Source organism: Mesoplodon densirostris, chromosome 10, assembly GCF_025265405.1.
Source record: "Mesoplodon densirostris isolate mMesDen1 chromosome 10, mMesDen1 primary haplotype, whole genome shotgun sequence".
Lineage (NCBI taxonomy): Eukaryota > Metazoa > Chordata > Mammalia > Artiodactyla > Ziphiidae > Mesoplodon > Mesoplodon densirostris.
Window position 1 is genome coordinate 28,733,131 of NC_082670.1, and position 27,514 is coordinate 28,760,644.

The following is a 27,514-nucleotide window of genomic DNA, read 5'->3' on the forward strand; positions in this document are numbered from 1 at the left end:
AGTGGTTAAGAATCCTCCTGCCAATGCAAAGGACATGGGTTCAAGCCCTGGTCCGGGAAGATCCCACATGCCACAGAGCAACTAAGCTCCATGGGCCACAACTACTGAGCCCGCACGCCACAGCTACTGAAGCCTGCGTGCCTAGATCCCGTGCTCCGCAATAAGAGAAGGCAGTGCAATGAGAAGTCCGCGCACTGCAACGGAGAGTAGCCCCTGCTCACTGCAACTAGAGAAAGCCTGCGTGCAGCAACAAAGACCCAACGCAGCCAAAAATAAATTAAAAAACAAAACAAAACTCCCAAAAGACAAGCATATAGATACAGAGGACAGATTGGTAATTGCCAGAGGTGGAAGGTAGGGGTGCGAGAAATGGGTGAACGGGGTCAAAAGGTAGAAAAAAGCCAAACAAACAAATTTGAAAAACTTTCAATAGTGTGGATATATAATGGCTGGGGGCAGTGTACATAGTGAATTTAGAGATCTGTCTTCAGCGAGGGTCGGAGGTAAAGGGAGCATGGATCTCAGGTTCTTTCCTGATCTGAGCTGAATAAAGTTGCACTTCTCAAACTGGGTCTTAGTTTCTGCCACCAGCAGGAGTCATCGCCAAGCAGCTGGGTAGGATTCTAGCTTTACTGCTTGGCTGTGTGAGCTTGGACCAGTCGCTTGCCTCTCTGAAAACTTGTCTCTTCATCTGTAAAATATGATTAAGGATTCTTGACTCATACGATTAATGTAGGATGATATTTGTGAAAATGTCTGGCATATAGTAATCACTCAAACTAAGAGCTTATGACCTGTGAAATTTCAAGTTATACCTTTCTCTGAGTTCCACAGAGATAACACTCAACCTTCTACCCGTGGCTTCCCCATCCTTAAATTTTATTCTCTGCCTTGCAGATCCCTCTGTCTTCAGCCCACCTGACAGGAGAACTTGGAAAAAGAAGCAATAGGGAATTCCCTAGTGGTCCAGTGGTTAGGACTTGGCGCTTTCACTGCCAAGGGCTCGGATTCAATTCCTGGTTGGGGAACTAAGATCCCACAAGCCGTGTGGCACGGCCAAAAAAAAAAAAAAGCAATAGGAATTAGGGTGCAGTTACTTTTTTAAATTGCTTGTAAACAGATATACTTATTTTATTAGGGAAACAAGAATTTAATGCCTTAAAAGGAAACTCATTTTTACACTTACTTCTAAGAGAAAAATTGCATAAAATACCATTTTAGCAGCCAATCAACTCATTTACAATCCTTAATTTTAAAAGCAGTAAATGTTTCTATATTAAAAACAGAGTCTAACTGATTTGGGAAAAGACATAAGAGGAGGATGGGTTTTCAAACAACCCCTTTCATAAATCAGTTCTAGAAAAGACTACATTAAGATACAAATATCCATTGTGTTCATCATTATGAATCTTTTATTTAATATTAGTTTTAGTGCTGTGAAGAGAGATGGCTGAAAATCTCACAAAGTGACAACCACATTGTCGTTTACTCTAAGGCTTTTGAATATTTCAGATAATTCCATAAAATGATTATTTTCCAAGCAAAGTTCATGCTGCTTTAAAAGTGACTTCAGATACAAGCAAGTTACTTCAATTGAGCTTAAGGCATAGTGTGAGCAGAATGTCCCCAAAATCTTGAAGTGGTTTCAAGCTTTCATTACTTCAACAGTATATATGTTACAAACAACAACAAAATCATTTAAAAGTATTAGTATTTCAATTTCTTTACCTTTATGCATTTTGGTGCATTTTGAATGACTTTGTTTTTTGTTTGTTTTTTTGGCTGTACCACGTGGCTTGTAGGCGGCTTGTGGGATCTTAATTCCAGGACCAGGGGTTGAACCTGGGCCATGGGAGTGAAAGTGCCAAGTCCTAACCACTGGACAGCCAGGGAATTCCCTTGAATGACTAATGTTTCAATTTTTGTTTGTTTGTTTGTTTGTTTTGGTCAATGTTTGCTAACTTCAATTAGAGAGACAAAAATTAAAATTAAATATGAATTATCCTAAAACATTAAAAAATGTAGTAATTGCATGAAGAAGTAAAAAAACTGAACTTTCAAATGGTTTTTAAAGTTTGTAACGTATATGCTTCTGAAAGTATGAACATTTAAAATTGCACTAAGACCTTTGGGACATCTTTTGTCAAATACTATACATAGTAAGTGCTGTGGAGAATAAAAGTGAAAAAGATAGAATCAGAAGGGAAAATTCCCTCTAAAGAAAAAAATCCCTTTTTTCTTAGATCAGTTGATGGAGGCAGGGCACCAAAGACCAATCATCAAAAAAACCCTAAAGGCCCTTGATGGGGTGAGGCAGGGTGTGTGTGGAATGGTGAATTGGGGGGTATGTGATTATACTGCCTAAATTTCCATTGCTTAAATGATTCTGGGTCCAATTCCAATTTTCTCTTGCTAATGAAGTTGTTTCTCTGTCCATTCCCCTGCATGGAAGAGCTTATGGTATAATGAGAACATTACAGGTGTGAACTCCTAAGGCATATGGATGATGGGCAATTCAAGGTCAGGGCCACTTTTCAGAGCACTGCAGGTGAAAAAGAAAAAGGAACTAATTTAATCACCTCACTGTTCCTGGGAGTGAGACAAAGATGTCATACCTTCAAATGATCGGCTATTTTATTTTTTCAAATCATCCCTCTTTTACTGTCCAAGAGAGAAGGAAGCTTCCAGAACCATGCCTGCCTTGCAATCCTATTCCCAATTGATCTTATCCAAGAATGCCTTCTTTGTAGAATGTCATCATGGAGACTTGATCAAACCATGCCCATGCACTTAATCTTGCAATCTGTTGCAGAATGGCTGATACTCCTTCTTAGGCCAGAGAACGGCAAGTTCTTAAATGAACTAGCTTAAGGAAACAAAGCTATGGACAAAACACTTAACCGAAGTCCAGGACACAGCACTTTAGCAAAACACAAGATTAAACCTGTTATTATTTGTATAACACAACTCAGGATGTTTGATTTAAGGCTTGGAAAAGGAAAAGGTACATCAGGTGTGTTAACTGTTCCATGGTTTGTTAAACTTTCCAAGTTTGTTTCACTCAACAAATATTTATTGAGCCAGGTCAATATCTTGAATCTTCACTATGGAGATAGAAGATGATTAAGACATAAACTTTGGACCCAAAGAGCTCAAGATCTGGCCAGCGACACAGAGAGGTAAACTAACTATAGTATAATGTCATACATGCTATAACAGAGACATGTAGGATAAAACTAGAGGAACAACTGTCTTTCCATATGAGGGTAGAGAAGGTGAGGAGAGGACATTAGGAAAGGCTTCTGAGATGAGGTACCACTTGAGGTTGGTCTTAAAGGGTAGATTCATAGGGATTCAATAAGCAGAGGAGGGGAATTGAAAAGAAAACAACACCTAACAAAGGCTCAGAAGTATGACAAGGACAAGGTAGTTAAGAAACACAATGATCTAATGGGATTAGTATGTAGAACCTGGGGTTTGTAGGGACTGGCAGGTAGTGGGGATGAAACTAAGCCAGATGTAGGAAGTAAAGGCTCTATGTGCCATATTTGTACATGTTTACTCAACCTTGTAGCAGTGGGGAGGGTTGAACCATAGACAGAGATCAGAATGAATTGTCTTGTTAGGATTTTGAACTTCAAATTGAGAATAATGAGGAAACTTTGTCGGGGTTTTGGTGAGGAAAGAACATGACCAGATTTAGGTTCTAAAATGTTCATTATCCTTAGGGTGTGAAGAAGAGATTTATTGCAGGACTGGGAGGTCCAGGCAAAACTAGAGGCAGGGATGCCAGTCATGAGGTTTGTGTAATCGTCTAGACAAGAGGCCTTGACCAGAGCAGAAGGGATTTAGAGGAGGAGCAAAGGGGAAAAAATGACAGAGACAGAATTAGATTAGAATTAATTGAGATAGAATTAGCAGGTCTTCATGACCTTGGATGAGAGGGATGATGAATAACTAAGGTCTAGCCAATGGGAATGCTTCCCAGAAGACACACATGGCAATTCTACTTGGCCAGAATTTTAGTCATATGGCCATACCTAGGAGCACTGGAGGCTGGGAAAAGTAGTCTTTTATTCTGGGCAGCCACATGATTGGTTGAAATAAGTATGCACCTATAATGGGGCACAATAGCCATCTCTAACACCCAGACCTGCTGTACTATTTTAGTCATCTTTTAACCTTTCTCTTCCCTGAGACTGTGAATTCCTCAGACAGGATCATCAGTTCTTAATATTGTTTCTGCTGTACCCAACAGTGCCAGACACATAGGAGATACTCAGTTAAGTGTCGAAATGAAACAATCTTGTTGTTGCTTAGATGAATTTCATGCTCTTTTTCCCTGTGAGTGTGGCTTTAAGCTGATTCTTGTACCTTTTGTATGCTCACACCTCTTCCCATCAAATTCCTGTCATTCATTCCTTCATGGATCAGCTCAGGATGTTGACCATAAAGCAGGCACTACTAAGAATGTGAACTGTTATTTTCATTGTAAAAAGTGGGTACTTACATTCTTTTTTTTTTCTTTTTAAAGTCTTTTTATACATGACAAAACCAGATCTCAAATAGCTAAATCTGCATACTTCCTATATAGCATAGTAGGAATTCTACAGTGTTGGGTCCAAATATATATCTTAATAGTATTTAAATATTTCAGTGGATTATTTTATAATACATTTAATTACTGACCTGTGTGCAGTCGTTTCTGAGGCTCCCTTTCTTGCAACACAGTCTCTGTTAATATACTGAGGGTTTGTTTGTCACACTTTCTCTTAGCAGGGCTTTAATACAAATATGCTTTTCAAAATTGTTTTATCAAGGTCCAAAATTGCTATTTGCCCGTAGCACACAAAGATGCTATGACTAGCAAAAATCTTCTGCTTTTTAGTAGCCAGCTCTCATCAATTTTAGGTCTTCTTTATGTAACTTAGCAGTTTATCTTTTTCCATTTGGTAACCACTTTTCTTCCACTGTTCTCGCAACTGCTGTAAGAGAGTCCCAATTTCTTTTCCAGAAGAAATGCTCACTCTTCTGTTGTCATGGCCACTTATAGGAAATGGAGGAATGACCACCGCTGCATCTCCTTCAGAAGACCGTGCCCTCCTTGGTATTTGAGGAGTTCACACACACGAGCAGTTGCATCAGATTCTCTAGAATCTATAATGAAGTCTTGATAGGGTTTCAATGGTTCTGAACTATCTGTTGCTTTAATTAAATCTTTCCTGTTTTTAACTATAAATAAACCAAGATTCTTCTCTTTTTTTGAAATCTTCAACCTCCGATCCAATTTTGTGATGTCACCTTGTACTTTGAACAATGAGGTCAAGAGAGTCATTGGCTTTGGTGAAAAACCTTCAACACTTTTACTGACTTTGTTAAATTCTTCTAAACTTTCATTAGCAGATAAGCCTATGTAAGGAGCCACACCAAGATCATAGATGAGGTGAATCAAATGATTTACATGGTTACCAGTAAGAATTTTTTTCAGGTCCACCCAAATCCTCTCTCCTGATATTCCAGCCAAGCCTTTTGCATTTTCTGCAGTGGCTTCCAAAGTCTCAGGATCGTGGTCACCAGGTGTGTCTACAATTTTCCTATAAAACCTGAAATATCTTAAACCAAAGATAATCTTTTTTTATCCTCTGTCTAGCTTGTCCAACAAATCTAACTTTCTTATTTTTTAAATCTTCATAACCATTAAAGTAGTCAAATACAGTACCATCAAAACCTAAAAACATAGAATTTATAGTGAGATCTCTGCGTTCGGCATCTTTCTGCCACTCAGTTGTGAATTCGACCTCAGCATGTCTTCCCTCAGCGGCAACGTCAATCCGTAGTAACTTAAAATTTTCTTCATGAAGCCTGACGGTGATCGTACCGTGCTCTTTTTTTTTTTTTTTCCAAATTTGAACATCTGATTTCTTTTTTTTTTTAACATCTTTATTGGAGTATAATTGCTTTACAATGGTGTGTTAGTTTCTGCTTATCAGTTATACATATACATATGTTCCCATATCTCTTCCCTCTTGCATCTCCCTCCCTCCCACCCTCCCTATCCCACCCCTCTAGGTGGTCACAGAGTACCGAGCTGATCTCCCTGTGCTATGCGGCTGCTTCCCACTAGCTATCTATTTTACGTTCGGTAGTGTATATATGTCCATGCCACTCTCTCACTTTGTCACAGCTTACCCTTCCCCCTCCCCATATCCTCAAGTCCATTCTCTAGTAGGTCTGTGTCTTTATTCCCGTCTTACTCCTAGGTTCTTCATGACCTTTTTTTTTTTTTCTTAGATTCCATATATATGTGTTAGCATACCGTGTTTGTTTTTCTCTTTCTGACTTACTTCACTCTGTATGACAGACTCTAGGTCCATCCACCTCACTACAAATATCTCAATTTCATTTCTTTTTATGGCTGAGTAATATTCCATTGTATATATGTGCTACATCTTCTTTATCCATTCACCCAATGATGGACACTTAGGTTGCTTCCATGTCCTGGCTATTGTAAATAGAACTGCAATGAACATTTTGGTATATGACTCTTTTTGAATTATGGTTTTCTCAGGGTATATGCCCAGTAGTGGGATTGCTGGGTTGTATGGTAATTCTATTCGTCCCGTGCTTTTTTCCTTTGTTGTTGATCATACAAATGCTGAATATCAACCGACTGAAACAGCTCCTTCATTTGAGCAAGGGTAACAAAATCCACATCCTGCGGCTTTACTCCACTTAATAAATCCCTCACTGCTCTTCCTGCTATCCTTTTTTTTTTTTTTTTTTTTTTTTTTTTTGCGATACGCAGGCCTCGCACTGCTGTGGCCTCTCCGGTTGCGGAGCACAGGCTCCAGACGCGCAGGCTCAGTGGCCATGGCTCACGGGCCCAGCCGCTCCATGGCATGTGGAATCTTCCCAGACCAGGGCACGAACCCATGTGCCCTGCATCGGCAGGCGGACTCTCAACCACCGTGCCACCAGGGAAGCCCTCTTCCAGCTATTCTTAGTTCATGATTTTCTTTGACGAAAATTCTGTCAGACTCTTCTGAAAGGACTTCTTTGAGAAATGACCTCTTGAGAAAGGACTTCTACCTACATAGGAACCCAAACTCTAAACCCTAAATTTGCTGGACTTCATGGAGTGAATCAATCAGAACCTACTTTGAGAAATGTAAGTTTGGATGGAAGGAGTTAAATGGACTAACAAACAACTGCTCTCTCTCTCTCTTTTTTTTTTTTTACACCTATGCAACTTCTTTTCAATAAGATTTTTTTTGGGGGGGGCACTCCACGGGGTTTGTAGGATCTTAGTTCCCTGACCAGGGATCGAACCCGGGCCCCTGCAGTGAAAGCACCACATCCTAACCACTGGACTGCCAGGGAATTCCCTAAACAAGACTTATGATGATACTGACCAGTCATTTGAATTTTTGAAGAAATAACTGAAGCTGTTATCTATGGAGGCACAATGCATCTCCCTCCCTCTTTTGAACTTCTGGAACTAGCTATAGAAATTCAAGTCCAAACATAATCCTTTCCCCCAAACTCCATATTTACTGGTAATGTTTTCTAGAACTTCTTTGACTTTCACCAGCGGTTACATATTATGGCTCCGCCTGCTCCAATACTTATGGACAACGCTTTTCTTTACTGACAGATGTTTGAAAGAATAGATTGGAATTAATCCTTAGATTAATTTTTAGCATCTTCCAAGTGTGTATAGTACAAAGGCCAAAGCACAATATTTTAATAAGAAAATAAATAGCTGGCACCTCTGCCTTGGTTAAGTTACCTTCAGGAGTACTGTACTGAGTCTTGAAGCAAATAATTGAGAAAGTGTGTTATCTTGAAGTAGAAGGGGTCAAAGAAAGCTAGAAGAAGCCCAGCACCATAGGGTTCACAAATGAGTGGTATGAGCCAGATGGCCAAAGAGGTAATTTCAATACAGTGTGCCCTGTGCTGGCAGAACCTAGAAGATGGACACTGTCCCAGAAAAGGTGGCCGTTCTCAGGAGACTCTGCCTCCCCCCAGGAGAGACAAAGAAAGGGAGACCAGGTCTTCTCTCACACTGAGAAATGCAGGAGATGCCAACCAACCAAGGGAATGTTCTGGTTGCTCTTACTTCTGAGGCAGAATATTACCTCCCTCTCTACCCACTCCCATCCCACAAAGGCATTTGGAACTCAGCTCAAAAATTTTTAACACTTTTTTTGAGGGGAAGGGTGTTTCTTATCTCTGTGATAGTCTGATTCAAAACTTTGGATCCTTTATTTAGGAAAATGCACCGGCCCACGTATTTCAAGGATTTCCAAGACCTGGAAAACCATCCACGGACCCAGCTTCCGCGGACTCCGGGTTTGGAATTCTTTAGTCTGGATTTCCTTAACTGCATTCATTAGCCCAGAGGATTTCAAACTTTGCCCCATAATCTCCTCAAATCACCTGGAGAACTGAAAAAAATTCCCAATGCCCAGGCCACATCCTGTTCCAAGTAAAGCAGAATCTCTGGGGTAGGACCAGGCATCAACGCGTATGTTTTAAACTCTCCAGCTGATTCTAAAGCGCAGCTACGTTTGAGAACCAAGTTGCTGGTCTCTTTATGGCATACAGTTGATCTAATGCTTTATGGTCGTTTGCTGTCCTTAATCATTGAGCCAGAAGCAACAGAAAGGCGTCTGTCGCAGAAAATAATTTACTGAGAATCATCTTAGAAAAAGGAAGTCAAGGGTGTGCATACCTTCGCAAAGTTTTCCCAGGGTCAATAAGCAGCTGCAATTTCTTCGGCGAACGCCAGGCGGCATCTTCTCCCTCCTCCCTCCTCCTGGACCGCCTTCCCACTTCAGATCGCACAAAGAGCCGGCCTCCTTCGCGGTGACATCACAAAGAGCCGATTCCCCGCCCCTTCAGCACCACCACGTGTGTCCCCGCGCCCGGCGGCCACCCGACTCATTCCCTCGCCGGCCGGTCTGGGCAGCGGAGGAGGGTGGTTGGCAGCGGCTGGAGGCTTCGCTATGGGAAGTTGTTCCTTCGCTCTCTCGCGCCCAGCCCTCCTCCCTGGTTCTCCGCAGCCGCTGTCGGAGGAGAGCACGGGGAGGCGCTGGTTGCAGCCGCGGCTGCTTCTCCCCGCCCGGGCAGCCGCGCAGCTGGGCAGGTGCTGAGCGCCCCCGGAGCCTCCCTCGCTGCCTCCCTCCTCTGTCGGGCTGTCCGGCTGCCGCAGTGCACATGGGGTGTTGGAGGTAGATGGGCTCCCGGCTCGGGAGGCGGCGGTGGATGCGGCGCTGGGCAGAAGCAGCCGCTGATTCCAGCTGCCGGGGGGCCACGCGCCCCGGGCGCCCTGCGAGCCCCGGGCTCAGCCATGGGGATCTCCGCGAGCAGCAGCACCGCCCCGGCCTCCTGCAGCCGCATTGCCGGAGCCACGATGATCGCGGGCTCCCTTTTCCTGGTGAGAGCTCGGGGTTGCTGGGGGCGGGGGGGTGGGGAGCCGGGGGTGGCGGCCGCGCGGGAGCAGAAGGCACCGCGCTCCGGGAACCGGGCGGGTCCTCGGGCCGGGGCTGCAGGGGGCTGGGGTCCGGCCGGCTGGGTCGGGAGGTTTGCGACCGAGGGAAGGCAACACAGCGGAGGGCTCGGACCGGGTCATTTGGGGGAGCCGTAGGGCTCAGCCGGGACTCCGGAATGAAGGCGAATTGTTTTCCTTGCAGTCTGGCTGCGCCGGGCGAGGTGCGGGAGGTGGCCACCGGGCTTCCTGCGCATTTCAGGGCTTCTCCACCTCCTCGGCCCCTCCGGGGGCCTCCACCCCCTCCACGCACCCCCACGGCCACCGGCCGCTGCCCCCGCCGCGTGGAGTGGGGCTGGGGCCGCAAGGTGGGCGCTGAGGCTGGCGGCGGCCGCCGCTTTGTTGCAGCTGCAGTGTCATGTCGGGATGCTACCGCAGTGGGAGAGCGCGGGACCTGTGCGCGCCGGCCCCCGAGACCGCCGCGTGCATCCGCGCCTAGCATTCGGCGCGGGCGCCTCGCCCCCTCTCTCCCATCTCTCCGCTTTGGCTGGGTGGGTCCCGGTCTCGGCACGCCCAAAGAAGAACCCTGAGACCCGCTCTCAGGCGCCTCCAAAGCGCCGGCTCGCAGCCAGGCAGCCAGCGCGTTGGCACTTGAGTGGGGGGAGGGGGAGAGAGCTCTCCATAAAGGAAGCTGAATTTTCTCCAGTCTTGCCTATCGCTCGCTTACCTGTGGCCGGGCAGGTGAGCCTGCAGGGTGAGACAGCTTCCTCCTTGGGCACTCGGTCTGCATCCAGCTCCAGGGCGTGCCCTGTAGGTAGTCCTCTCCGTCACTTATCTGGTCAGAACCTGAAAGCACCTTTGACCCAAAACTTATCCCCAACTTCCCCAGAACCCTTCCCCTTCTTTGCAAATGTTAGGGGGGATGGGATGAGTTAGGGGGAAGAAAATTGATTTAAGATCAAACCCGAGCCACCATAAGCTTCCCGTGCATATCTTTTTGTCTCCTCAAGGAGGATGGAGATTCTTAGCTAAAGGCCGAACAAAAACAAAAAACAAGAGCCTATTTTCATGGCAGGGCTGTGTCAGGGAAAGGCAGGCTTGCTGTCTCCTTCCCGAAAAGGGCTTAATGCCTGGCCAGCCAAGATCTCTTAGATCCCAGGGCATTGCAGTTGCTATGGCCTGGGAATTCATCCTACAGACACTCTGGTTCCCTGTGTGAGGGTGTGTTTTAAAGGAGAAGAGAGAGACTAAAGAAAAGTTTGGTGCTGTTAGCATTTATAATGAGGTAAGTCCCAGTCTTCCTTCAAAGACCCTTTTCTGCCCACTTTATAGAAATGGCAAAGTCAAGATTTTTATCGTTGACTCAAGGGTGGTGGATGATGAGCGGTAGAGGGGGAAGGTCTCTTAAAGCAGTGAACCTGGATTGGACAGTCTTGGTGTGGAGAGAAACCCATCTAAGGCCCAGGGAACATTGATCCTAAGATGAAGTAGGTCCATCCTTCAGCTGCCTCCTTGTCAGCCTTAGATCTACTACTGTACCCCACTACGTGCCACCCCACTACATGCCTGTCCAGTTCCTCCAACACATCTGATCATTATGCTCCCCATAGAGTCCATTTCTGGATTAAGTCTTAAGTCAGTGCAATATTTCATTGACTTTCCATTTCTGCTGCTTTAAGTAAGGTTAGAATGTAATCAAAGTGCAGCTTGCTTTAACCTCTGGAGAAAGAGCCCAGCTCCTTTTCTGAAATCATTAAGTCCAGTTGACCTAAAAATTGTGCACTGGATTTGCAACTGAAGACTTGAGAATGCAAGTTTGGCTGTCTTGAAAAAAAAATGAAATTTATAGTCGTGTTTAGAAGCAATCTCGAGATATTAACTAAAATAAGAGTCCTTATTCTTCTGCTAATTATGATAGAAAGGTTCCACTTCAGTTCATGGAATGGCCTAGAATTGACCCCTTTGTCCTGAAGGGAAACTGAGAGGGTGGACCAGGGGTCACCAGGGTGGGGAGGCAATGTCTTTTATTTTTCCCATTCCAGCTCTGCAAGCTCCAGTCCTCAGCCCAGGCATTGTTAGTGTATAAAATGATGATCTCATGGGACTTCCCTGACTTCACAACTCCAAATTGCCTGATGATGAAATGTAACAAGAGAGAAGGCTCACTGGGGGAGAGTTGAGGCTGGTGGTTTGGTTTGGTGCAGGACAGTGATGAGAATTACATGAGTGCCTTTGGAGGAAAGTATTTTCGCTGCTTGCACTTCTGTTTCTGATGCGTTTATTTTTGTTGTGGTTGTTTTTTTTTTTTTGGCCACACCACGTGGCTTGTGGGATCTTAATTCCCTGGCCAAGGATTAAACCCATGCCCTGTGCAGTGGAAGCACGGAGTCTTAACCACTGGACCGCCAGGGAAGTCCCTGTTTCTTTTTTGTTTTTAATTCATTAATTTGTTTATTTTTGGCTGCGTTGGGTCTTCGTTGCTGTGCGTGGGCTTTCTCTAGTTGTGGCGAGTGGGGGCTACTCTTTGTTGCAGTGCTCAAGCTTCTCTTGTTGTGGAGCACGGGCTCTAGGCTCGCAGGCTTCAGTAGTTGTGGCTTGCGGGCTCTAGAGCACAGGCTCAGTAGTTGTGGCACACGGGTTTAGTTGCTCCGTGGCATGTGAGATCTTCCCGGAGCAGGGCTCGAACCCGTGTCCCCTGCATTGGCAGGCGGATTCTAAACCACTGTGCCACAAGGGAAGTCCTAAAGCCCCTGTTTCTGATGAGTTGAGATGTCTATGTGATATTGGAAAGTGAACCACACACTGAAAGGCAAAATATTGCGTGTTTCAGGGCTTCCCTGGTGGCACAGTGGTTGAGAATCCGCCTGCCAATGCAGGGGACATGGGTTCGAGCCCTGGTCCAGGAAGATCCCACATGCCACGGAGCAACTAAGCCCGTGCGCCACAACTACTGAGCCTGCGTGTCACAACCGCTGAAGCCCACGCGCCTGGAGCCCATGCTCCTCAACAGGAGAGGCCACCGCGATGAGGGGCCCCCGCACCTAAGGGAAGAGTGGCCCCTGCTCGCCGCAGCTGGAGAGAGCCCGCGCACAGAAACGAAGACCCAATGCAGCCAAAAATAAATAAATAAAATATATTTAAAAAAACCCCCAAAACAAAAAAACAATATTACGTGTTTCAGGCCAAAAGTCTGGAGAGCAGATAAATGAGAGCTTAAGGTTTGTGCCAGTGTTAAGGAATGCCCTAGAAGGGCTTGCCCAGTATGACACAACACACTCAAAGATGTCTCTTGCCCTCAGGGAGTTGCTTTGACTGGACAGATAGAATATTGGCAGTGGGACAGTCAGAAGAAAGGAGCCGTAACTGTTAAGGAAATGAGGTCTGAAATTTTAGAAACCACTAATCTGCACAGATTATGAATTCCAGATAGGACAGTTGCTGTAAGATTCTTCAGCTGTGCTACTCTAGAAAGTCCCAAGTATGGTGTTTGTCACTGTCTTTGAGACTAGATGTCTAGCTTAATGCCATCTCCTGACCTTTGCTTATCAAAGTTAATTATCTAGTACATTGGCATTTGACTTTGGCGATTTGACTAGGTCCGTGTGGAGTAGCTGGCTGGAGCTGAAGTCCTGGGTGGACTTAGTGACGAGTTCGAGGAGAACTTTAGATTAGAGCTGATGTTATATCCAAAAGACTTTCTCTTTTTTATGTACTTGAACTCCACAATCCTAGAGTGTGAAAACCGGAAGGGAAAACTGGAGGAGTAAAAACAGCCTAGATTGGGGAAGCAAATTATTTTTTCATGTTGACAAACCTACATTGAGCGCTTACTGTGAGAGGCACTGTGGGAGCCTGGGGATGAATTAGGGTTTGGATCTTGCCCCTCAGGTGCAATTTATATGGTGTATAAACGTACATGGCTATCAATAGTGCTGTTTGGGTTTCACGCGTTCAGAAAGAATCAGTGGATGAATGTACTATACTCAAAGTAATACATAAAATGTGATAGATGTTAACATCTTTAAACTACTTGAAATAATTTTGGCTTTTAGTCTGAAAGTCAGAAGAAGAAACGTCTTCCTACTCTCAGAATAATATCTACTAGCCTTCGTAGGGAAAGTGACTTATGACTCAGAAGAGTAGGGAATGCAGACCTGTCCCGGAAGGCAGGGTTTCTCATGTACCCCAGGAATCTCCCATCCCTATTGTCAAAATGTATAGAATGGGATCGAGCTTTCTCATCTGAATTCTCATCTCAACTGTTTCTAAAGGCATATGGCTGAATCTTTCTCAGGCCCAGTCCAAAACAAATAAACAAACCTACTGTGTAAAGAAAATACACAGGCGCACCAAATCAGCAAGAAAATGATTCCTTGTCCTGGAATGAATGCTACCTTAAGTTGAGAAAGTACCCGGGACTAAACTGGCATAGGTCCACCAACTGGCTAGATTACATATTTTCGTGTGGCTAAATTTGGACAGAGTCTTTCAAGCTGGATGTGGTTAGCACAGTTAATGCTGTCTTTTCCAGCACTGTTTGCAGAAGGCCCCTTTCTCCAGGTGGATGGGGTGAGTGTGCGTGGGCTCAGTCTGCTTGTAGATCAGAAGACATCACATTTCACCTTACACTTGACTCCATCTGTGAGGATGAGAGGCAAACGTCTCCTCAGAGATTCCCTAGAGAAGTTGCAATTGGTTTTGTACTCAGCCGGCCCTTTGTAAAGCATGCAAACTATAATTGGCTCAAGTAAACTTTATTAATTGTGTGTGTGTGTATGATGGGAAATGGTCAGATGCATCATCAGATTATTCTGGGGCCAGTGTGAATTGAGTGACTTTTCTTTCTGTCAACTGCCATGCCTTTTTTTCCGGTAAGCATTCACTCTGCTGGCCCTCTTCCCCCAAGCAGGCCTGGCAGACTCCGGTGATGTCAGGTCACCCGGCAACTTCCTGGAAAACTCAGTTGCTTCTCTTCAGTGACAAGAGTCTCTCATCACCTTTGGGCATGTGCCTGACGACCATTTGGAGCGGATGCAGCCTGGAGCATTAGGTGCAGATAGGTCTGTTTGAGAGAATGAAAACGGAAGCCGTAATAGGCGTTAACCTGGTCCCCAAATTGAATCCCCGTTTAGCGTTAGCGGGACACTGGGCATTACTGTTGCTGGGATAGCAGCTGCTGAGCTTCGACTCTTTAGGGGCGGGGTGAGATCGTGAATAAATACTGGCCTTGCCGCAGTGTTTGTATTTGTCAAATACCCAAAAGTAAACAGGCATATCCTAAACTGGCTCGTGTGCTGCCACCTGGCGACTTTGCCACCTCCCACTTCCAGCCTGAGTCCAAGAGGAGAGGAGCCAGGCAGAGATTATAAGTAGGGAGGAACCTGGCAGATGTTTAAGTGTCTGCTGAACGCTCACGAGAGCTGTAGAAACCTGGCGCTCACGGATGTTTAGGCCGTTGCTTGAAAGCAGTGGTGATCTCACGCTGCTGAAGGCCTCCAGGAATGGTCCATTCTCGTGGATTCTGGCTCTCTGGAGTTTTTCCACATGTTAGCACCCTGGCCTTGGAGATGATGGATGCTTGCAGTGGTGGGAAAGTTGTGCTCAGGGGGTCCTCAAGCAGGGGTGGGATTGGCCAGGGCATGGGTGTGGAGTCAGGACAGCGTGCTCTAGCCCCATCTTCTCTTGAGAATATATGAAAATTTTGTCCAAGGCTTCATTCTAAATGAAAAAAACAAAACCAAGTTTAAAAAAGACGGGGCTGCTGGGCCTTCCCTGGTGGTCCAGTGGTTAAGACTCTGCACTTCCATTGCAGGGGGCACGGGTTTGATCCCTGGTCAGGGAACTAAGATCCTGCATGCCACACGGTGTGGCCAAAATGTTAAAAAAATAAAAATAAAAAAGAGGGGGTTTCATAAACGAAGTCACAGCAAGGCTCGTGAGCTGATCTTGATATCATTTTTTTTTTAGTTTATTTATTTTATTTATTTATTTTTGGCTGCGTTGGGTCTTCGTTGCTGTGCGTGGGCTTTCTCTAGCTGTGGCGAGCGGGGGCTACTTTTCGTTGCAGCACACGGGCTTCTCATTGCGGTGGCTTCTCTTCTTGCGAAGCACTGGCTCTAAGCGCATGGGCTTCGGTAGTTGTGGCTCATGGACTCTGGAGCATAGGCTCAGTAGTTGTGGCACACGGGCTTAGTTGCTCCGAGGCATGTGGGATTTTCCCGGACCAGGGCTCGAACCTGTGTCCCCTGCATTGACAGGTGGATTCTTAGCCACTGCACCACCAGGGATGTCCCGATATAATTTTCCATTTGCTCTTTTGCCACCAGGACTGCTTGGTGGCTCTAGTTCTTGGAGCCATTTGCTAATCTGTTTTGGGAGAAGGAGCCTGAGTTGAATGGATTTAGGAGAAAGGAAAGGGGTGAGTTCATGGGTTCTGGATTCAAATGAGCAGCGGTGGCTTCAAAGAGGGCTTTGGCCCTGACAGCCCAGAGGGAAGGAATATTAACGGCTCTTAATATGAATCATCGATGTTGGTATTGTTAAGCTTCTATTTATTGAGCATGTACCATTGACATTGTGTTGAATGATCTCAATAAAACCTTCAAGTCCATGAGGTAATAGCATTAGCCCCATTTTATAGGAAATGAGGCTTAGGAGAAGTTACGGTCAAGCAATTGTCAACTGCCAGAGAGAGAATTCAGATCTAGGCCAACCTGGCTTCCTACACACTGCTCTTTCTGCCAAGATGTGGGTAGGGCACAAGTAACCTTAATTTACTGGAATTTTGTTTCCCGTTAAAGGAATGCTTTTACCTGAGAGTCGAACATTCTCTTTCCACTGGGTGAGCAGTTCTGCTCCACGATGGCATTTGGAAATTTAGCCAAAAGGGCTGATTATAAAGTAAGAGCAACCTGTGTGTGTGTGTGTTGAAAGGGGAGGGCATGGAGCCATTGGCAAGCATTTTCCTATGGTGTGATTCTGACAAGGAATGGTGCCATGGTTAGGATGGAAAGATACTCTTGGAAATTAAAATGTTATAAATAGGGAATAGACGCTTTGCTTTCCTGCTCCTTGGGTCATTTTGAAAAATATTTGCTTAGTGAGTAACAGTGTGACATGGGTTCTGCTTAGCATGGCAGTTTCAACTCATCCTGAGAACTTGAGGACCTCTTGGGGTTTTTTCTTTGCTGCCAGCCTGATTATTTGTATAGGATCAGTGCATGGGTTTGCCTCATCTGTTATTAGTATTTTCTTTGTAAACTTTTCATTTCAGGTCTCTTAGAAACTGGTTGGGCTCCATGATTTTGCATGGTCTTGTATGTGATGTGTTTGTGTGTGGTTGATCACACTTGTAGTGCTCTCCTAAGCAAGGTTTTCATAGATTGTAGGTGCTGAGTAGACTAAAGAAAGGCATAAGGTGAGAAGAAATGTTATCACTGGTTCCAGGAAAGAAGTTAGCATTCTGGTTTCCCAAAGAACCCTTTAGAGCCAAGACCATAATCTGATATCAACTTAGGTATGGCCAGTTCAGCATAACCAGGGTTAAGAGAGGCAAGAGGATCGGAAGGGGAAAAAATACTCAAAGGCAAATGGTGACAGGTTCCCAGAATAATCTAACTGGTCGTTAGTCACTCCTTGCTCTTCCTTTACTTCTGGACGTCCATGGCTCTTCTCTCTTTGGTTGAAATCTTGTGTACCTGGTCCAGGAGAAACACCAAATTGGACAAGATTTGGGTATGCTTCCCTCCCCATATGAAATGCTCAGGGCCAGCATTACTCCATTTCAGCTTCTTACTGACGACAGACAATGTGCTATTCATCTTCGTGTTTCTGGCTCAATGCCCTGACACATAGTAGTTAAGCAATAAATGATTGTTGAATGAATTCCAGAAGGATTTTGCTGTAAACTAACTGTTCATTCATTCTAGACAAGTTAGAGGGTAGTGAGAGCTTGATCTATCTCTCAATACTTGGAGCTACATCTCAAGGGTATTTGAGTTACTAACAAGGAACATTTTATTTATTTATTATTATTTTTTTTTAGCCGCGTTGCACCACTTGTGGGATCTTAGTTCTGTGACCAGGGATTGAACCTGGGCCTGGGATTGAACCTGGTCCCTCGGCAGTGAAAGTACGGAGTCCTAACCACTAGACCGCCAGGGAATTCCCAACAGAGAACATTGTAAACCTAAGCAAGTTGGCAGACTAGAAGAACCTAGTGGACGTGGACGTCTCTTTATGTGTCTTCCCAATTCATTTTTTTTTTTTTTTTTTTTGCGGTACGCGGGCCTCTCACTGCCATGGCCTCTCCCATTGCGGAGCACAGGCTCCGGACGTGCAGGCTCAGCGGCCATGGCTCACGGGCCCAGCTGCTTGGCGGCATGCGGGATCCTCCCGGACCGGGGCACGAACCCGTGTCCCCTGCATCGGCAGGTGGACTCTCAACCACTGCGCCACCAGGGAAGCCCCTTCCCAATTCATTCTTATTCTTGGATGTTACACAACCATTCGTGTACAGTTAAAACTAATATGTACATGCTTGTGCTCTGTGTTTCTTTATGTAGCTATTTTTCTGTGATCTTACAGGGATATATTTTTCATTCATTTAATAAATGCTTATGCTGCATCTGTTAAACATCAGGCATTGCTAGACTCTGGGTATGTGATAGTAAAAGGCTATTAATGGGTCCTCCCTCTTGAAGTTTATAGTTTATCAGGGAAGACAGAAGGGTTGTTATTTAAGGACTGATCTTCTGAAAGAGCAGAAGGGTGGATATTCCAGTAAGAGGCAACAGCACGTGGAAGGGCCCAGAGGTAGGAAAGGGCCTGCATGTTTAGAGACTGGAAAGAAGGCCATTGTGGTTGGTGCTCAGCGAATAGAGGCAGAGGGAGCAGGGACTGAGGTTGAAGAGGTGGGCAGAGGCCAGATTGTACAAGATCTTTAAAGATACGAATATGTCAGGATATCACTCAGAGTACAGTGGTAAGCAGGGTTATAATATGGCTTTAATTAGATTTTTTTTTTAATAGATCACTCTGGCAGTTCTGTGGAAAATGGGTTGGAAAGGAGAAACGTAGATGCAGGAGGCCAGTTGGAACCTTTTGCCATAGTTCAGGGGAAAGATGATGGTTCTGGGGTGGTGGCAGTGAAGATGGGAGGTTACCATAGATTTGCAAGAGTTTGAAGAGAGTTTCCTGATGGTGAAATACGAGCGGGCAGGTGCGGTGAAAAGAAAGCAGTCATCAAGCCTGGCTCCCTGGCACCGTGTGGCTTGTGGGATCTTAGTTCCCCGGGGGGCACAGGTGTCGAAACTGTGTCCCCTGCAGTGGAAGCTCGGAATCCTAACCACTGGTCCGCCAGGGAAATCCCATGACTCTCCAGTTCTTGAGTTGAGTCTTTGATGATCTGATTCCTTTGAAGGGGAGGCTGGGGAAGGAGTGGGTGAGATTGGGGCACCCAAAGTTTGGATGTGAGTTTGAGGTGCTGTGATTTATGTCAGTGCAATCTTCATGCCCGCCAGTTTTTAAGCCCACCTCTTCTCTGGTTGGCAGTGTGTTGAGTCATCCCCCGTTGTTGGACACTTGGGTTATTGTCATTGTTTTCCTACTGCAAGCGAGCAGCACAAATAGCGTTGTCTCTGTACAGACGAGTTGCTCTTTTTCCTTTTGGGTTGTTCCCAAAAGTGAGGTACATTTGAAGTGTATTCCCCAAAGTGGAATTGCTGGGTCGCAGGAAATGAATGAACCATTTTATGGCTCGTGCTGCATGTTGCCAGATTGTCTTTAGGAAGACTAAATTCATTGAGAGCATCACCAGCAACCTATAAATGTACCTTCTACCCCACAAGCCTGCCAACATTGAAGTTTCTCATTTTAATTTATTTATGCCGCTTTAATATAGACACGTAAAGGTCCTTGGTTGTGCAAATTTACATTTCAGTAGCTGCTAGGGATATCATCAATTTATCCGTGGGATAATTTCCCTTGTAATTATTCTGTCTCAACTATTGCGTGGAATTTGTGTTAACCTCCTTTGCATTAATTCTTTACATTTTCAGTTATAAGCTTTTATTAGCTATATGTGGCATATATTTTTCCAGTCTACTTTTAATGTTTTTATATTTCATAATGCAAACATTTCTTTTTTTTTTCTTTTTCTTTCTTTTTCTTTTTTTCAGCCGTGCCATGCGGCTTGCAGGATCTTAGCTCCCTGACCAGGGATTGAACCTGGGCCACGGCATTGAAAGTGTGGAGTCCTAACCACTGGACTGCCAGGGAGTTCCCTCGGTTAATTTCTTAAACCTATTTTCTGAGAGTATCAGAAAATGAGAGTATCTTCTTTTGTGTCGGAGAGTATCTTCTTTTTTGTTGTTGATTTTTGTTTTCACAGTCAGACATTGATCTCTTTTTTTTTAAACATCTTTATTGGAATATAATTGCTTTACAATGGTGTGTTAGTTTCTGCTTTATAACAAAGTGAATCAACTATACATAAATATATATCCCCATATCTCCTCCCTCTTGCGTCTCCCTCCCACCCTCCCTATTCCACCCCTCTAGGTGGTCACAAAGCACTGAGCTGATTGATCTCCCTGTGCTATGTGGCTGCTTCCCACTAGCTATCTGTTTTACATTTGGTAGTGTGTATATGTCCATGCCACTCTCTCACTTCATCCCAGCTTACCCTTTCCCCTCCCCGTGTCCTCAAGTCTATTCTCTACATCTGCGTCTTTATTCCTAGACATCGATCTCCTTACAGATGGGCTAAATCAACTATTGCTATTACTTTAAATTTTATATTTGATCTTTTTAATGTTGGGTTTATTAACCTTTCTGGAATTCAGCATCATGTTGGTGGTGAGAACTACATCAGTGTGTACTGCAGAATGTTCATACTCCTAGTGTGAGGAAAGGATTTCATGTTTCACCATTTTCTGCAGCCCTCCCGCTGGGCCTCCTGGAGCCATCATCAGGCTGCCATGAATTGTGCCTCTGCAAGACAGGGCTCCGATCAGGAGCATTTCCTAAACTTTTAGACCAGAGGTTGGTAAACTTTATCTATAAAGAGCTAGATAGTATTTTCGGCCATGTAGACCCTGTGATCTCTGTGGAAACTACTCAGCTCTGCCTCTGTACTTTGAAAGCCAGACCTAGGCAATGCCCAGAAGAATGGGTGTGGCTGGGTTCCAAGTAAACTTGATTTGTGGACACTGAAATTTGAATTTCAAATAATTTTTTTTCATGTGTCACAAAATTTTATTCTTCTTTTGATATTTTTTCCCCAACTATTGAAAATGTAAAAGCCGGGGTTGGTTCACCGGTGTTGTAGATCCTAGAATCGTGAACATCTTGTGGGACAAGATCAGGGAATTTCACTCTGGAAAGTGCTGACTTAACTTCTTCTCCCTTTGTCTCCAGTGTACCTACTAGTAACAAATCCTTTCTCCGCTTGTGTTTTCTCATTTGCTGTATAGTAAGTTTATATTCTGAATCTGTTTGGAAACGCCAGTTGGTCCTTGCTTGTCTTTTACCTCCTTGCCATGCAGTCTGTATGTGTTGTTTTGTGTGGGCTCCTAGCCTAGTAGGGTGTGTTTTAGGTTTACAGTGTTTTTTTTTTTTTTTAATCTAGAGTCTCTGACACACTTATCAAGAATCGGATATTTTCGTGTGTTTTTTTTTTTTTTTTGGCTGCACCTCATGGCTTGTGGGATCTTAGTTCCCCACCTAGGGATGATAGAACCCATGCCCTCTGCAGTGAAAGCACGTAGTCCTAACCACTGGACCTCCAGCGAACTCCCGTGGTTTTTTTTTTTTTTTTTTTTAATAAAAAGGAGGCTACACATTTATTCTTTAGTTAGTGTAAAAAAACAGGTATTATTTATTATTATTTTTACTGAATGAAAGGTTCTTTAAATTCTGTAGTGCTTTACAATTTTCAGAAGTTTCATACACATGATTCGTATTCATATAATCCCATAGTAACCCTTTTTCCCCCATCCCCATATTGCTTCTCCCCCTTGCCTCTTTCCACTGGTAACCACTAGTTTGTTCTCTATTGGATATTTCTGTTTTAATTGGGGTGTTTTAAAAAGTTGTCTAATCCCAAGGGACTGAAGCTAAACTAGAGTAAAATGATAGTACCAGGAGTGATGATTAATATAACGAACATTCATGGAGAACTTCCTTGGGTCATGCGTGTTCTACCTGCTTTATGTGTAGTAACAATTAATTGTGAAAACAACCCTAGGATTGTTATCCTATGTATTATTTTTATTGCATTATTATTAAAATTATTTAATTGTATTATTATTATCTCCATTATATTAATGAGGAAATGGAGACACAGGTCAAACCACTTCCATACCCTCCCCCTCCCCCCCCCCCAGCTCCAAATCAGGATCTGATAGAGCTGCGCTTGCTCAGATGCTTCAGGCTAAATTAGGTTTTGTTTATACTTTCAGGCTGGAGCTGCTGGCCTGGCTGGTGGTGTTAGTTTTGCCTTGGTTTATATGAGGATTCTATAAATTCTTAGTGAGCCCAGAGGCATGTTTCCCCTACACCTTTACTACTGTCTTATTTATAAGTTGGCTTTTCCACGTAGGTGGGGTCTTAGCCTATAAAACTAGCCATCGTGATGGATGGAGGGAGATGCGTTTCTGTGGTCCAAGGCCTGAAGGCTGAGTACACACTCTTCTGCATTGTAGGTTCCAGGGAAGACAGCATTCGGGTTACTTCAGTCTTGCCCATTTTTTTCCCTTTTCCCCTGTGTGCCCTGAGCTTGCCTTCTTCTGGTCCTGTTGTCAGCTCATTCTAGCCTCAGCATTCTCTAGATTTGCCAGCTTTAACAGCAGTCCCTGCTTTTACCCTAGCAACAGAAGGCTTTTTTATATCAGAGAGGATAGTAGGCAGTGCCAGAGCCAACCAAATTTATATAACACAACTGAGAACAGGTCTGTCTGTGCTTTGTAGATGCTTTATCCCTGGTGCCTTTCTCTTTGTACATTCTTTTTCTTTCTTCAAGTCTAGAGAATTCCCAGCAGTCAGTGTCTTGCGATTACAAATTTAATGTGGCGCTGAAAATAAAATGGTCAGAACTTCTGGGGGTGTTTCTACCCTGCTTGGCTTTTGCTGTTTGAGCATCTATTAGTATGTCTTATAGTCACCATCTCAGGAATAACTTGGTTCCCTTTTCTTTGTTATCGTATCCACAGTAGCGGAGATTCCTTTTGATGTACTAGTTTTAGGCAGCATTGAACAATTTTCTATAGCAAACTCACAAGTGGTCTTCCTGCTGATCCCTTATGAATACACAAAAGTTTATCACTGTCTTGAGTTTGCTTATTTTCCATGAAAAGTGATTGGAATTTGATAGGGAACAAGAATGACATAAACACGTTGTACTTATAAACTGCATGGAATTTTTTCCCCATTTGTTTGAAGGACGACGTCATGGGGTAAGAATTGTTAAAGAGAAATAGGCATCAGCATTCTGACAGGTATCAGCACATCTGGTGCTTCTTGGGTCCATCTCTGTGCCCTAGAGTAGAAGTGATATAACAGGACAGGTGTGACGTGTATCACCAAGGTGAGTGTGGAGGCCTTCATAGCTGGTCATTTTAAAGCTACCTCTTCCCTCCTTTGAAATTTGCTTTGTCTTGGGTTTTCCCTTTTAATCACTTCATGAGTATTTATAGTGCTCCCATATCCTGTACAGTTTGGGGTGGTACACTGATATTTGCTCATTTAACCATGATTGGTGGTGAAATAAGTGTCCTAAGTACATGAAATTTTTCAGATAACTAAAGTTGAAACTAAGATGGGACATAGGTGACTTCTGGAGAATAATCTCATTATACTGCTTATAATTCCAAGCACCAAGTTAGTGTAATCTTTTTATGAAATGAAGGGGAGATATTTTAAATTCTTCATTACATTTGCTTGTCATCTTAAGCACCACACAGAGCATAATTCTTATAAGCCATTTTTGGTTCTGTTAAAACAGAGTGATATCCTCAGGGGCTTTGGAGGCGAAACTAACTATTTGCCCTTCCACCGAAAGGTGCCAGCCTGCTTTATCTCTTGAGTGATGATGGCTACGTGGTGGAGGCATTTTGGTTTTCTCTCACTTGCCTTTATATCCGTGCTCATGCCCAGCAACCTCTTCCATCCCCACCCTTTACTTTGCTGCTTCTAATTACTCATGGTCTGCAAAGCCATTCATTCATTTAGCCAACAAACCCTTGCCAGTTATACCACACATTGGGTACTCTCCTCAAGGACTTGAAGAGCATCAGAATGTAACAGAGTCTATTTTTACCTTCATGGAGCTTGTGGTCCAGAGGGGAAGACACACTAAGCAGATGCATGTGTAACTACAAAATGAAGGTAGTCGTATAGGAAAAACAGGAATGAGGGGATGGATAAACAACAAGGTCTTACTGCATAGCACAGGGAACTGTATTCAATATCCTGGGATAAACCATACTGGAAAAGAATATGGAAAAGGATGTATATATATGTATAACTGAGTCACTTTGCTGGACAGCAGAAATTAACACAACACTGTAAGTCAACTATATTTCAATAAAATAAGTTTAAAAAATTAAAACATTTATTAGCCTAAAAAATGTATATGAGGGGAGAATATGAGACCAGTTTTAAGTTGGGGAGGGGAGGGCAGGGATGGCATTTCCAAGGAAGTCCTAACTCTGGTAAAGGTTTTGCATTCCATCGTAAGTCATGTGGGGAGCCATTGAGAGTTTTAAGCAGGGGACGGAAGGATCAGATTTGGCGTGTCAGTTGGAATGGGTGTCAAGAAAGGAAGCCACGAACTCCATACTCTTTGCTAGACTCTCCGAGGAGGTATGAGTGTTTCTATGAGTGAGCTCCTGGTCCCTGAATTTTTTGACATTTCTTTTGACTGCTGAGCACAGGTATTGGCAGGCTTCTTTTATTTTTTCTTTCCTGTAAAAAGCCAGATAGTAAATACTTTAAGTTTGCAGCCATATGGTCTCTATTGCAACTATCCAGCTCTGCCGTTATAGCATGAAAGCAGCCATAGACAATACCTGAATGAATGCCTAGGTTCCCATAACACTTATTTTTTTTTTACATCTTTATTGGAGTATAATTACTTTACAATGGTGTGTTAGTTTCTGCTTTATAACAAAGTGAATCAGTTATACATATACATATGTTCCCATATCTCTTCCCTCTTGCGTCTCCCTCCCTCCCACCCTCCCTATCCCACCCCTCTAGGTGGTCACAAAGCACTTATTTACAGGAACAGGGGGCATGTAGCTTGCTGACCCTTGGCTCAGAGGATGCTTTGTTTATCATTTCCATGATCTTCATCACAGGTGGTTGAGCAAGGAAGGAAATGCAATCTACGTGGTTGACCCTGGCCTCGAGCTGCTTATAATCATTATGGGAAGATAAGTATATACACTGAGGAAGCCATCAACTAACATTACAAGGCAATATGTCGTTAGGCACCAACATGATGAACAGAAGAAACAGGAAATGTGATGAAGAATTTGCTCATCGGCTTGGAATCTGGGTGTCTAGGAATGGTTGTAAAGGCTTCATAGAGAAGGTGGAACTTGATAAACAATCACAGACACCTTGAAGGTTAGAGCTGAATACAACGTAGTCCAACCTGATAATTTTACAAGCATGTAAAACCAGGTCCAACTGATCTTAAGGCAGAGTCTGGACAAGAACACAAGTCCTCTGTTCTCTAAATCTTTGCCCAGGTATTCTTTGTATTTCAGGTCTGGTGCTCTCGTAGGCTGAAAATACGTATCTAGTAAATTCATAGTAATAAAGAGGAGAAGGAGTGAGAAGTTCCTAGTTACGGGTTGTATGGAGACTTCTTTGGTCCTTGAAGAAAGGGGTTCTCAAAAGACTGAGGGCAGCATGGTTGTAGCTGTCATTTGGGATGAGAAGGAAAGAAAAGGGAAACTGGGGTGTGGAGTGGGAAGGGAAGGAGGTGAATATGGATTATAGAAAGACGCATGCGTACACTGACACATGGACGGAGAAGCAATCTACATGTCCTTAGTAGGAAGTATGTCTAAGTTCTTTACCATGTGCATGTTCAAAGGCGTATCCATACTGTTGAAGAGAGCTTTGACCATTATAAAGAAGGAAGTACCTATGTGTTCAGACATGGAAAGATTTCAGTGATGCAGTATTAGAAGGTGAACAAAAGCAAGTCACAGAATAGTGGGTATGGCCTGTCCCCTTTATATATGTAAACCAAACCCAAACCCAAAGTAGCTGAACTGGCCAACTGAAAGCACGTATGTATGTGTGTTTTATGTGTAAATGCTCAGAAAATGGTCTGGAACGGTGCCCACCAGAATGAACAGTGCGTTTCTCTGGGGAATGGGTGGATTTGAGCAGAGACTTTTCACTCATTTCACTCGATTTCATAATTAGTAAAATTGTTACAAGAATGTTTATTTTTGTTATAAAAATAATACTTAAAAAAGAGTAATATTAAAACAGTAAAAAGTGCCAGGTTGGGTGAGAGGCAGAGGGAAGGGCTCTGACCGTGGAACTGAGCTGCCTCAGAATCGTAGGTGATTAGAGCCCCAGGAGGCCCGTCGTGGCTCAGGGGGTCTAAAACTTAGTTGGGGATGAGAATCATTTGGAAAGCTTAACAAGCAAACCAAACCAAACCAAAACAGATTCCTGGCCACACTGCAGATCCAGATGATCTCAGGTGATGTGCTGGGGATGTGGATTTTTTAAAAACTTCTCAGGTCATTTTGATGCTGCGTTTGAGGCCCGAGTCTTTGTTTGAAGCTCTGATTTAGTTTCCCTGCCTCTGTATCAAGGAGAGAAGTAAGGATCTCGATCAGGGGGAACCAGCCTCAGGCTTTCTGGCTCCTGTTCTCCTGAACTTTTCTCAGTGACTGTGTCTCTCGATTCAGGTGTTTTCCCTAACATCAGATTTTCGGTATCATCAAATTTGTCTTTACATTTTATAGGGAACATTCTTAAATACTGTTTTTTAAAAAAATAATTTATTTATTTTTGGCTGCATGGGGTCTTCGTTGCTACGTGTGGGCTTTCCCTAGTTGTGGCAAGCGGACTGCTCTTTGTTGCAGTACGTGGCCTTCTCATTGCAGTGGCTTTTCTTGTTGCGGAGCACGGGCTCTAGGCGCGTGGGCTTCCGTAGTTGCAGCACATGAGCTCAGTAGTTGTGGCACGCAGGCTCTAGAGTGCAGGCTCAGTAGTTGTGGCGCACGGGCTTAGTTGCTCCGCGCCATGTGGGATCTTCCCAGACCAGGGCACGAACCCGTGTCCCCTGCATTGGCAGGCAGATTCTTAACCACTGTGCCACCAGGGAAGTCCCTTAAATACTGTTTTTGAACTTGACTGCCCTCCTCCCCAAGCTTTGTGCTTGGGCTCCTAGGTGGCTGCAGGTTGACTGTGGCCTTCGGAGGCTCAACAAACAGGATGTGCATCTAACTAAAAACATTAATTCTGTTATTTAAAGCTCGTTACGAATGCCAAGGGCCTGCCTCTGTTTTACAAAATACAAACAAAAAACATTTACCTTTGTCTATTGGTCAGCTCCACCCGGGTCACCTGTTATGGAAGTAGCAGCTCAAATATCTGCCATCCTGCTTCTCAGCTGACTTGTCCTGGTATCAAGAAATGGCCACGCAACCTTTGGGTCATAGAAGGAGGACGCTGTTCAGCAAGTTATTTTCCTCTTGCATTAGGATTTTGACTTCTGTGTAGCGTTTTTAATGTGAGTCCCAAAGTGCTTTCACATTCGTATTCTCCATTGATTTTACAATCAGTTCGAGAGGTACTGTCAGCTTCATTTTACAGATGGAAAAAAAGGAAGCTGAGGCAAAGGTCAGGCAACAAAACCAAAGCTTCACAGCCAGGAGATCAGGCCCCTGTACGGAACTGGAGTCTGTTTCTCTCTCTGTTATGTTGCAGACGCAGTGTTAAAAGGGTACAGAACGGGTCAGGCCTTTCATGGGAATGATGATGATGGTG

At 44.1% G+C, this 27,514-nt stretch overlaps 1 protein-coding gene and 1 pseudogene across 1 annotated transcript in view; one reads left to right on the forward strand and one right to left on the reverse strand.

The window, feature by feature from the left end:
- Positions 1-4,907: 4,907 nt before the first annotated feature.
- LOC132497885 (CCA tRNA nucleotidyltransferase 1, mitochondrial-like) lies at positions 4,908-8,798 on the reverse strand (annotated as a pseudogene).
- Positions 8,799-8,963: 165 nt separating this feature from the next.
- Positions 8,964-27,514, forward strand: part of TNFRSF21 (TNF receptor superfamily member 21) — a 64,744-nt gene continuing 46,193 nt past the window's right edge. The window contains exon 1 of the mRNA XM_060111025.1: positions 8,964-9,439. Within this exon, the coding sequence (XP_059967008.1) occupies positions 9,353-9,439 (87 nt within the window). The 5' untranslated portion in view covers positions 8,964-9,352. The remainder of the gene's footprint in view (positions 9,440-27,514) is intronic.